The sequence below is a fragment of the Toxorhynchites rutilus genome, chromosome 2 (genome assembly GCF_029784135.1).
Source record: "Toxorhynchites rutilus septentrionalis strain SRP chromosome 2, ASM2978413v1, whole genome shotgun sequence".
Lineage (NCBI taxonomy): Eukaryota > Metazoa > Arthropoda > Insecta > Diptera > Culicidae > Toxorhynchites > Toxorhynchites rutilus.
In genome coordinates, this window is record NC_073745.1 from 140085001 (window position 1) to 140098184 (window position 13184).

The window sequence follows — 13184 nt, forward strand, 5'->3', positions numbered from 1 at the left end:
AATATCCAATAAATACTCAAAGATATCTCGGGGGCCAATAACAACACTCACCTGCGACCCGAACCGCATTCCGCAACCTGCTACGATGCATTTGTGTGGCTTGGAGCCACCGTGCGAGAGAACGTGCCGCTCGAGCCACCGTCTGCTGCAGGACTCCTTGTTGTGCACCTTGCAGCCATCCCACAGGCAAGCGAACGGCCCGGTCTGGCTGTTGACGTGTTGAATCTGCAGATGATCCAGCAGCTTCGAGCTGCTATCGAACTGGGCGTCACAGTTGCTCCAGTAGCAAACCCCAAACAGCCGCCCATCCGACAGCCGACGGAAGCCTTTGCGGCCGAAATTGTGATGCGCCCCGTTTAGAGCCGGAAAGCGGATCGTCTTCGGCTGCGAGAGGATTGGACTCTTGGCACATTCGGCCAAGTGTGCGGGTAAGTTCAGGAAGTCCGTATCGATGCTCGGCGGGGAAAGATCCGCCGGGGTGGTGGATCGATGCGACTCGGAGGGAGCCGTCGAGGGGGGCTGCTGCTCGTCCAGGGGGCTCTGGCTGCTGGTTAGATCCTGATCGGAGGACATCGATTCCTGTGGCTGGACGTCTGGTTGCTCCGGCAGTTTCAGCTTGATCTGCTCGAGGATCAAGCTCTTGGGAGATTTTTGGCTGGGAGGTAGATTGGCACTGTCCGCACTGTCCATTGCCATGGTTAGCAGAAACAGTGGTGGTGGTGAGGGCTGAGGAGGGGGCGGCAGAGCGGCGGGTGAAACGTCCAGCGCGGTAGCTTCTTCAGGTTCGGGTTCGGTTTCTGCCTGATCTCCATGGTCGTCCTGTTCCATCGGTTCGTCACTCTTGGGACATTGTTCCACCAATTCGGGCATTGATGATGGAGAGAGGGTGGCCTGATCACGACATTCGTCTTCTTCTTCCACTTCTGCTGGTCTCTTCTGGGGTGGAGAGTCCGGAGTTGTGGGCGAGCAGAGATCAATGGTTAGCGACTTGTCCTCGGTGTCGCTGGAGTTGGCAACAATACCACTGTCATTGCTGCTACCACAGTCCAACGAGAGTGGATTCAGCGCCGGTGGTGAATTGTTCTCGAGCGCCCGCGAGGAGACCAATGTCGCTGGCGATGGGATGGTAATCGGAGCGATCGGCGGAGGAGCTGGAGCCAACGACGTCAGCTGTGACAGCGATAGATTTGGTTTCGAGATCTCCTTGAGGGGAACGGTAGCTTGGGTGGCTTTGGTTGCGACCGATGCGGATAGCACTAGCTTCGGAACCGGAGCCGACGGGGCAACCAGCTTTGGTGGATGGCTCGACGACATCACGGGAGTGATCGAGATCGACGGTTTGCCCATTTGCACCGGGACCAGTTTCGGTGGTTCGGTGCTGGAGATGGGTTTGATGACCTGCGGCTGCGGTGGTTTGGCAGAGGCTGACGTTGTTGTGCTGGTCGAGGCGATGGCGATGATCTTCTGACTGTTCAACGTGTTCATGATGGGTTTGTGGGTGGTGGTAAATGTGGGAACGGTGGCAACCAACGGTGGCGGAGAGAGCGGCTGCGCTATCGTTGTGGGTCCAGAGCAGATGGACGAAGTGGAGATCGTTATCGGGGTGGTTAAGGAGCCGGACGAAGAGTTACTGGTGAAGGTGGTAGGCGTTGTTTGGTTGAGGAATAGGTGGGATGAGATAGGAACGAAATGAGGCCCTTGGCCGAGTTTGGCAGAGGCTTGCAGATTCTGGAGAACCGCTTGGGGGATATTGGCCAGTAATTGATGATAGTTTGGCTGTGGCTGAGAAGATTGCGACTGCTGCTGCTGTTGTTGTTGCTGCTGCTGCTGGATAATTGCGGTGATATTTGGTAACTGCGTTGATTGAGGTTGGCTGGGTTGAATCGGATGAAGCGCCGGTATGTTGGCTTGGGCAGCCTGGTTGAGTGCCTGCTGGAGACTCGCTGCGGTCAATCCGGATGTTAGCATCGTTGGCAGAGCGGCTGCGTTGAGAAGAATTCCTCCGGTAGGGGTCATGAAAAGCTGTTGGGGTGCAAAGGCAGTGGCCGTGGCAGTGTTTGTCTGCTGGAACAGCTGAGTCGGCTGCTGCGCGTGCAGTGCATATGTCTTACTTTGCAGCGTTTGTTGTTGATTCGGGTTGACAGACGAGGATGCTGACAGGGCGACTGCGCTTGACAGACCGGGTGGCTTTGATAGAAGCCCGTTAAGACTCATGTTAACTGCGGTTTCCATTGACAGACTCTGCTGGGAGGTTGGGGTCTGCTGTGCGGATGACACCGTTGCTTGTTGCTGTTGCTGTTGTTGTTGCTGGATTTGGTGCAGCTTGATGACTGCCCCATTCATGAATAGCTGCGTTGTTCCGTTGTTCAACCGGGTTGCTGTCAATCCGTGGGTTGCATTGCTCATGAGGAGGCTTGTTGCTGCCGAAGGGCTGCTGGTGGTCGAGGTAACACTGTTGGCAGCTGATGCGCTTATTTTGGGGGCCGAGGAAATGGGTTGCGTTGGGACAAGGTTAGGTATCTGGACCAAATTTGGCATGACGGCTGTGGCTTGTGGGTGAAACTGGAACACAGTGGACCCCAACTTTGTGGGCGTTCGAGGAGGACTACTGATTTGGGGCTGTTGCTGGACCACTTGTTTGAACGCCTGTTGGGCTTGTAGTTGGGCCTGAGTGGCGGCAGACTGTTGCGACTGTACAATTTGGCTAGATTGCTGCGACTGCGTCTGCTGCTGCTGTTGTTGTTGCTGTTGAGGAATTCGAATCGCTGTCAGCAACACAGTAGGCTGTTGAGCTTTCAAAATTTGCTCCTGCTGTGACTTGTTCTGACCGTTGTTTGGAACGCCATTCGCAGAGTTGGAAACCAGTTGTTGGTTAAAACTCAAACCTATGCTGTTGTCCGCTGTTCGAGGAGCAATGGTTACGGGTTTTTTGGGCTGTCCCACCCCGATAACGCCCTGGCTAGTGTGACTGATTTTGCGGGTAAGTGAAACGGTCGGCGCTATTCGCGCCGTCTTGCGTTCCACTTTCTTCAGTGATGTCGATGGGCTTATCGTGGTGGTGAGGGTCCTTACATCGAGGTCCGTTTTCTTAACCAGCTGCTGCTGCTGGAGAAGGTTGAGATATTTCTCCAGACTCGCGTTGGTACCCTTTATCGGGCCGGCACTGGTCTTGATGATGCTCTTCTGCTGCAGCACCGTCGATGTGGTTGTCATCAGTTCGGTGGTGGTCGTGATTTCCGCTTCCGCTTCCGCCATCGCTGTCGTCGTCGAGGAAGCCGTGGTCGTCTTCAGGGTCGTGGCTCGTCCCGCTATAGTTTTAATATTTTTCTTTAGATTATTAAAAGTGTTCGTGGTTTTCATTTGGGACTTGAAGTAACCTGTTATTTTGTTAGCGCTCGCAAGGTCGCTGTTTCCGTTGGCAGTGAAGTTTTTCGTATTTCTCGTGATGGTCGTCGTCGTTCCAGCAGCCGTATGGATTTGCTGGTGCTGCTGCTGCTGATGATGGTTGATGTTGCTGGCGGTAACGATGGCCATCTGGGTGAACTTTTTATTGGCTGCCGAAGTCGCTACACCTACACTACCACCATTCAACGCCGATCCGACCGCAACTAGACCGGGTGGACCGCTGAGGCCTGTGGTGTTCGTTCCAACCGATTTGTTGACTTTCTCCACGCTGTTCGAACGTATCCTTTTGGCACCGTTGGCATTACTGCTGCAGGGTATGGTGTTTGTGGTAGTGGTGGCGACTGCCACGGCAGTGTTATTGCTTCTGCTGGTTCCACAGACCTCCGACTGTACCGCCGCCGATTGTAGCCGTTTCAGCTTGTTGATCGGAGTGACTGATACGGAAGCGGCTGCGACAGCCGCAGCCAAGGCAGTGTTCTGTTGCTGGCCCGTTTGTGATTGTTGCTGCTGTTGCGTCAAACTCATCGCATTGACTGAGGATGAACTGTTGTTCTGGCTGTTGTTGCTATTATTACTAGTGGCTGTGTTGTTGCTATTGTTGTTTTGGGCTGTACTATTGCTATTGGTGGCATTGGCATTGTTGTTGCTGGTGTTCCACGGCCATTGGTGGGGCTGGTATTGCTGTTTTATTGACAAGTTGGTTGCTTGTGTGTGTGGTGCCATTTTGGTACTCATGGAAGCTGCTTCGACGGCTTCGGCGTCGAGGTTGAAGAATGTGGCGCGCGCTTCCGCCTAGAACCTTCCGTTGCAGTCTCGCTTTACGCCACCACAACACCACAATTCATTGCTGGAGCTTTCCTGAGGTGTAAAGTTGCGGATGCGCTGCGCGGGGATCGTTGATGCAACTCAGCGTCGTCAGTACACGACTGTGGGCGAGAAAGAAAGAAAGATAGGCACAATTAGTCACTTGTATATTTCCTGTGATGCTGTGATGAATGAAGCGTGAGACCCACACGTTGTTGTTGAAATACGCCAAACAAAACCATGAATGGATAGGAGAAGAGTCGAGCCCACCTGAATGAGTAAGTGCTCAATCTATAGAAGGAGTAGGTTTACCCATTTAGAAAAAAACTACCAAAATGTTTGTCTGTATGTGGCAATCATGTTGTTTGAAATCGAGACGCGCGAGCCGGAAATGTGTAGGATGTTTTTGGGCTATCAGACAATCTCACACCGTTTCATTCACAAACGCGCCGTTCGAAGCAATCGCTAATCGCGTAGAAGATTTCCCGTGTATTTCAAACCACCATAGAAACGCCTAGAAAATCGGTGTGAACTAACGCCCATGCTAATTTTTGGCATGTTTCGGGCTGTGATGTCACATCCACCCCGCCATATGTATACGCGCTGCGCTCTTTAGCATACCAATTTTTTTCGATTAATCGTTGTGGCCAAAACCGGTTTTCGTCAGGATAGCAGCAGCAACGCAACGTTAGTCGGACCATGCCGTGCCCGATTTGCAATCTGGAGTAAGTTTGCGGGGCCATTCATGCCGCGGCTTCGGAAGCCGCGCGCGTTGGACTATAAATTAAACATGAGGGGTCATAAAATAGGAGCAAATTGGCAAAAAAAGAAGAGCGAGCGAGTTGTGCCTGTAGCGTGTCACCCCGCTCCTGGCAAGGTGTTAACAATGAAGATTTGGTGATTTGTGACTTTGTACGACGAGTTCCAACCAACCGAAGTTTTATTATAATATTGTTCATTTTTAAGATTTTAAAACAGACCAAATCATCCTTTGTGGAATTGGATGGATTAGTTTATTTTCAATCTGAAATATTTCGAATCGAAATGCCGAAAACACATATTTCATACCAATACAATAAGGGCATATGATTAAAAAACTTTATTTCAAGTGTTTTCTAAATAGTTCTCAACCGATACAGAGCATTTGGTTGATCATTCTATGGTTACCTTGGTGGATATTTGGCTTCGGCATTGTAGTTTCTTGTTAACATATTGACTTTCGACTTCTCGCCAGGGTTACCATCAAGTATGGAAAAGTTCATTCGCTCATTCCTCCACACCTAATTATAGATCACTCTTGTATCTGCTCAGAATAATCATGGCGAAAAGAATGCAGCAAGCAATCATGAGATTGCAGGATTAATCATTTTTCACTCTCCGGCCATCGTCATTCGGAACTAAGAGTGAACATAACAAAACAAAGAGTGGAAAACAACATTCAATGAATGAATATTCCTTTGGAAGGATCGCACGAAACAAAATAACGAGTGAGTCAAAATAGAATGAATCTGTGTGTATGTATTTTATTTTCCCTTGTACTCTTTTCCTTGTCAGCATTCAAGTGCACATGAATCCACATTCCTGCTCACCAATAACTTGCGTTAATATGGTCTTTTGCGTTGGCTTAGATCGTTTCATACTACACCCAAAGTTAATTTTAGCACATGTTCTGGTATCCCGATTTATTACATTAAATGAGCTGAAAGATAACATAAAATGTTCTACTCCCCAATACATGTGTATTATTTGTATAATATATATGCTAGAGCCAATACGAGGGAGCGAAACAGGAGACACATTTAAATGAAAGCATATGAGAGCTTTACGTATAGTTTGCCAAATACACAGCCCAGACAGAGAAAGATATATTCTCGTTCATGTTCTTCTTTATCGTCTTAGAAAACACCTTCCAACTAAATTTTATGATGAGGTGTAATATTATCACGTTTCTTTATAATAGCGCTGGCAGCTATATGAATAGCGTGGTCGTGTAAAGTAACTTTGAATTCCAGCCGGCCTTGGTTCGATCCCCATCGACGTCGTATGAACTTTTTTTTTTTGCATAATTCCAAATGAAAAGAGAAAAGAAAACAGAAAGAGATGTCTGCACGCATACATACAAACCATTTTTAAGCTTTCAAAATAGCTCATTATTTGCGCATTTGACTCTCATGAACAGGAAATGGCATCATTTTACTGCCGCGATCGAGGCTTCAATGATTGCTATTTGAGTGAAAAACGAATGATTGTACAGAGACACTCGCTGGCTCAAGCAAAAGTTTCCGATTTGATTCTCTCACCATCTAACGTCATTCCAAGAGGCAAATGAGAGAATGCAAAATTCTCTGAGAATAGATGAGCGGAATCGAGACAGTATTTTTCCGTTCAAATCGAGAATGAACTTTGCGAAGATGATAGGTGAATGTTTTTTGTCTCAAATAAAGTGAGGCATAAACGGAGAATAGAAGGGTGAGTTTTATCTATGAATAAGTGTTGTTAAACGAATTTCGATGCGATTTACCACACCTGCCATACCTGCCCGCTACTTTTTTTTAAATGTTTGGTAATTACTGCTTAATTCATTACTAATAATTTTGCAAAATTACATTGCGTTAGCAACGAGTTTTGATCGAGTAGTGCTTCCAACTCAATGACTTGATTTTTTTTTCAAGTCCAGGTCGTTCCTTTAATTCAAAAAAGTATCTTCGCCAATCGATGACATTCAGATGAGGTTTTCTCTGCAAGAAAGAAGCTCACAAAAAAAGAACTTCGGCAAAAGTAGTTTTTTCTGAATAGTCCATTGATATTTATAAATTAATTTAGGGAGAAATCCCAGTTTTACATTCCTTACATTCCCATTTGATTCGATTTTTCTCCCATTAAACCATTTTTTAACGCTTGGAAACACAAAGATATTACAAACAGCAAATCTGAGCAACACGGCGCTTGTCATAGAAATCAATTCTAATCACAATTTATTTTGTTTCTCCCTTACAATGATGGGCACAAAAAAAATATACACCCATTCGAAATTAAAGTATTTCAATGTTGAAGTTTTTTCAAAAAGTTTTTTCGGTATTCCAGTCAATACTACGTGAAATTTCGTTAATTGGTAGACTATTTTGACATTTCAGTATCGTTGATTTTTTTTTTAAAAAAACCCAAAATGATGTTTGGCTTGGGTACTTGGGTACTTTTGGGTACCCATGGGTACTTTTAGGGTATGACATAAAGTAGTATAGTAGTTTTGAAGTGATAGCGGATAGCGCAATATAATTGCGAATGAAATTCACATGCGATTACATTTTGTTCTATCAACACTTTTATTTAATCAAAAATTTGTGCGTATGATGCAAACATACAGAAGCACTCTCCACAACACGGCATGCAAATCGACGCTGTGCCTCCACCGAACACAATTGCACCAGGATATACGTTGTATTGATATAACAATTTTTTTTTTTTAATAAAAGGCTTCGGTAAAAACGCTACGCACTTATTTCCCAACCCAATAAATCCGGTTTCGCCGAATAGTTCAGAGTTCCCGTTTTCAGAATCACATCAGTAAGTATGGACGTGGCCATAAATATTTGTTTTTCTCCATGAAAAAAAGTCGTGAGTTACGGCATAATTGACGTAGGATTAAGGTACGGTATTAGTTGCATGTTCATTTTGAATATATTTGAGAAAGTCGAAAAAAAGGCAGTCGCATTACTTTCTCTCGCTCGGGGATAACGAGAAAATGGATACTGTATATAATTGGGTTCGCCCTGCACTACGCAACTGGAATAAAAATCAATTTTTAGCGAATGTAACGCTCCTAGCTGAAAAAAATCTACAGGTCAGGGTTCAAAGCATATGACGCAAAAGGCTAAGTTATAGTTATTAGCAGACTATCATCGGTTATGAACCATACTTAAATTATCGGGCACGAAGACTATGGAGAGCGCAACCAGGCCAAATTACCCGGTCGCTACCTCGACCCTCTTCGTTTTTTCATCAAAATGTTGTACAAAAAAGTATTCAAAACCATTAGAGCCATTAGAAACAGCTGGAAGATTGCCATTAAAAAAAACTGGATCTTGTAAAATAGTTTTATTTTAAGAAGTTCGGCTTTGGTTTATAGGTTCGGCTTTGTCTTTGGTATATCAAAAAATTTTTTACCCATTCCAATGCTTGAGAAATAGAATTTCCTTCGAAGCTTCGTGTAGTACAGGTCGGACTCGATTATCCGGAGTATTGATTTTTTTTTCACTCCGGATAATCGAGTCAAAATAATTTTTTTTCTTTGTTTCTTTTGCATGTATTTTTCGTTTTTTGAAAATAAAAGAGGAATTTGATTTTTGATTCATCCCCTTAAAATCAGAAAACACCTTTCTCACATGAAAAAAAATAATTTATCCAGATTCTCTCATTAGGTGATAGATGATCATATTTGATGAAAAAAATCCTATGTTCGAATTTGAACAATGACAGAGACAGAGAACTTTTTTTTCGGACTCTGTTGCTTCATACATTAAAAATTAAAAAGTACGCTACGGAAGACGATTCTGATGATTTCATTTGAAAGGTGAGAAAATTTAGCACAGGATATAGTAGTGGAACAACTAAACTAGTGAATTTCAATAACATTTTGGAAGTGAAACACTCAAAAGTTAACAATTTTTTAATGTGTTATCAATTATTCAATCCTAAAAAATTATATTAAACTAGATTGTTTCTATCAATTAAAATGAAGTTCTTTAACCGCTCCACAATTTGTTCTTTGGCGCACAACTTCTATCTTTATTAATTTGGCTGCAATATCGATATAAACAATTCCTGATGAAAATTCAAGCAAAATCTTCAAAAATCACGATTTTACCCCACTGTACATGTAATAACCGCTTAAACTTCACCTTAACGTTGAAAGTATACATTTCTTCATGCAATAAGTCATATTTGAAATATAAAAAAATATTTTTTTCCCAAACTGAATATAATCGAATCCAAAATTGTATATAATCGAATCACATATAATCGAGTCTGTATATTCGAGTTCGACCTGTACTGTATTCTATTAGTCAAATCATTTCATTTGATACCAATATTGAGGGGATTGCAAAAAGTACAAAGTCGACCATTTTGTGGCGGCGATCTTTTCGGATTTATGTTGTTCATAGTGTAGTGCATTCTCCAAATCAAGCCATTCAGCCATTTTTTTTGCGGCGGCCAAACTGAATTTTTCAAGATCATGGAATACGGAGTTTTATAATGACAGTAGAATTCAATGTATGCTCCAAATTTCAGATCAATCATTCAACAGGAACGGGGTCAATTTTCTATTAATGTGGGACAACCCAACAAACATTCAAACATACATAGAAACAGGTCAAGCTGAATGAAACCATTCAAAAAGTAATTACAGGTAAACTTCGATATAACGTACATTTCACTTTCAAAATTATACGTTGAATCGAATTGTACGTTATATCGAAGCATAATAAAGTACTCACAAACGTGGTCTATAATACATTATTATGTTGCTGTTTTAGTACATTTAATGAATAACTTCAATCAGAAGACGAACCCAGCCTTTCTCATGATGTTTCCCTTCGTACTGTTGATTAAAGATTGATTGATTTAGAATCCGGAATCACAAAACCAGCTGTATTTCGGGATTGATTGAAGGTACAAAACTTGTTTTAGCATCACAATACAGATAATTCATTGTTCTATAAAAAAAAATATTGAAAAAAATTTTCCTTCACACTTTGGAAATGTCTACGTTATATCGAGGTAAAATGTACGTTATATCGAGGGTACGTTATAACGAGGGTACGTTATATCGAAGTTTCCCTGTAATTGTTTGGGGACTGCGGCCATCTTGAAATTGGATTTTTTATCATCTGCTATGTTCTACTAGTCGAGAACTTTCTTTTGATACATTTTGGGCATTTTTCATAAATAACTGTGTTCTACTAGTCAAGCATTTTCATTTGATACCCATATTGATGGAGTTCTGAGAAAATAGGTAATCCGTCATTTTGTAGTGGCCGCCATCTTAGATTTACATTTTTCATAAATAACTGTATTCTACTAGTAAAGCCCTTTCATTTGATACCCATATTGATGGAGTTGTGAAAAAATTATATATGGCGCCATTTTGTGGGGGTGGCGATTTTGGATTTGAATTTTTCATAAATAACTGTATTCTACTAGTCAAGCCCTTTCATTAGATACCCATATTGATGGGGTGTTAAGAAAATATATGTAATCCGCCATTTTGTAGTGGCCGCCATCTTAGATTTGCATTTTACATGAATAACTGTATTCTACTAGTCAAGCTCTTTCATTTGATACCCATATTGATGGGGTTGTGAGAAAAATATATATGGCGCCATCTTGCGGTGGCGGTCATTTTGGATTTGCATTTTTCATAAATAACTGTGTTTTACTAACCAAGCCCTTTCATTTGATACCCATATTGATGGGGTTCTGAGAAAATATGCAATCCGCCATTTTGTAGTAGCCGCCATGTTGGATTTGCATTTTTCATAAATAACTGTGTTCTACTAATCAAGCCCTTTCGTTTGATACCCATATTGATGGGGTTCTGAGAAAATATTTAATCCGCTATTTTGTAGTGACCGCCATCTTGGATTTGATTTTTTCATAAATAACTGCATTCTAAGCCCTTTCTTTTGATACCCATATTAGCTATTCAATATAGAATTATTATACAAATTATTCAAAATTTCCGAAAATCTAAAATAAAATACTCCGGATAGTCGAGTCTAAAATTCCGGATAATCAAAGTCCGGCCTGTGTTTATAAGTGGTTCATAAATAGCGAAAAAATCATTAATTGAACATTCGAGCAGATCAAAATAATGTTTTCCATAACTCGAAGATTACTGTGAAATAATATTTGAGGATTTTTTTTCTAGAACCTCTAGGAAATGTGGTTATATTTGTATAAAACTTGAAAAATCTCGTATTTATTGCTCAACAATAAAAAAAAACTCTGCCTGCGAATGATGGACATGTGGCATCTCCGAAAAAGCATTTGAAACTATTGCGAAACAGAGCAGAGGGCCCAAAGCCCCTAAGGAGAACGGTTGTAATAGTTATTATCCATGGCTATTACGTAAAAAAAGATAACTCCCTGCTGTCGCGAATGAAGTTCGATACAGAGTACGCGCGATTAATAATGGAATATATCGCCGGGAATATTGGTATTAGAGGTGTTCTCTCGGTTACCTTCTCAGGTTACCAAAAGATAACTCTCCTCCGTGGCGAATTAATTTCTATAAAGTGTACGCGCAATGCATAATGGTTACATATCTCCGGGACGATTGTTTCTAGAGGAGTTCTCTCGGCTTCTTAAATTTTCAAAAGATAATGCGAATGAAGTTTTATAAAGTGTATACGCTATGAATAACATGAGATATCGCCGGGATTATTGATTTTAAAGGAGTTCTCTCAGTTACCTTCTCAAGTTTCCCACAGTTAATTTTCCATCATCGTGGATTTTGATTTAAAAAGATGCGATAAATAATTGAATATATAGCCAGTCCAAAAAAAAAGTGTACAGGTTTTTCTTATCAGGTTACCTAAAGATAATCTTTGCCGCATGTTGTGACACAAAAGATTTTCTGATTTTCATTTCGTGAAATGGCCAATTGATGAGAACGGATGTAGATGTTCACCAAGGTAAATACATCTTGGATCGATCGAACTAAAATTGGTCAAAGAATAGGAAGGATGAGGAACGGATAATATTAATGCATTGTGAATTTATTTTACATAAAATTGGTAGAACTGAAGCACACATATAAAAAAGCTGGATCAAACTGGACAATATTTGAAAAACTGGAAGATTTTAGGGTTTGACTGTTTGACTGGATCGAGGAAAAAAACTGGAAGAATCCAGTTTAAACTGGAACATTGGCAACGCTGGCTGACAGTCGCCGCTGACTTGATCAAGATCGTTCGACGTGAATCTCAATCAGAATTGGCTTCTGCATTGAATGTACATCGACCGACTGTTCAAAAGCAAAGCATCGAACGTCAAAAAACCATTAATGAAATGTTTCTTCAACGACAACAAAATACGAGTTTTCTGCATCGAATTATTTCTGGAGATGAGCAATGGATTTATTTCGAGAATCATACACGCAAAAAAGCATGTGTAAGGCCGAGTTAGATAAAAAGAGAGAAAAAAAGGTGAAATGTTTATTTCGACCAAAAACATTGCTTTTGCAACCATGATCAAGTAACGCTTCCAAATCTGCATCTTCGAAAAATCTTCTATCGCTACATCGGTCGTCGACTCCCAAGTCATAGTTCATGAAGTGTTGAAAACACTCACTATCCATAAGCATTCGGGAGCATTCCGTGAACTTCGACCACAGATTTCTTCATTGCGAAGCAGAAAATTAAAATAAATCGAGATAAAATTTTAGATGCAGGCACAAATTGAAAATTCCGTATTCCTATGTTCTACTTTATAGTATAAACCACTTAAAGCCTTCATTGGAAAAAGACAATCACACAATTGCACACCTAAAAATTTATTTTAACCTTTCGTTATCATCGTTCACTCATCTTGAATGCAATAATTCCTGTCACTGCAATGAATTTTGCACCTTTTCTAGCGCCGTCCACGCCATCCGACTGTGAGTCGGAGCTTTGACCACACGAATCTCAGTCAGACCGGCGGCGACGGTGGCAGATGGGCAATAAATTATAAACATTAGGAACAGAACTCTCCCTAATCTTAATTAGCAGCAGCAGCTGTCGAACGGGACAGAATGGGTCATATTTTTATTGACTCGAGATGGAAGAAAAGTCAATAAAGTCGCTCCGTCTGAGAGAGAGAGAGAGGGAAGTCATTGGCACGGATGTAGACTCCTTTTTTTGCTGTTTTCTTCCCATATTTTGACGCTATCAAAGGCGTCGCGACGTCTCTGCGGGGACCGACCTTTCGGGAAC

General features: G+C 42.1%; 1 protein-coding gene across 5 annotated transcripts in view; it reads right to left on the reverse strand.

Moving 5' to 3' along the window:
• Nucleotides 1-13184, reverse strand: part of LOC129769182 (zinc finger protein jing homolog) — a 226733-nt gene that overhangs the window by 23891 nt on the left and 189658 nt on the right. For 4 of the 5 annotated variants that reach the window (XM_055771271.1, XM_055771275.1, XM_055771274.1 and 1 more), the window contains one exon: nucleotides 52-4331. In XM_055771271.1, the coding sequence (XP_055627246.1) occupies nucleotides 52-4140 (4089 nt within the window). In that variant the 5' untranslated portion in view covers nucleotides 4141-4331. The remainder of the gene's footprint in view (nucleotides 1-51; nucleotides 4332-13184) is intronic. The other variant, XM_055771276.1, reaches the window with a different exon arrangement.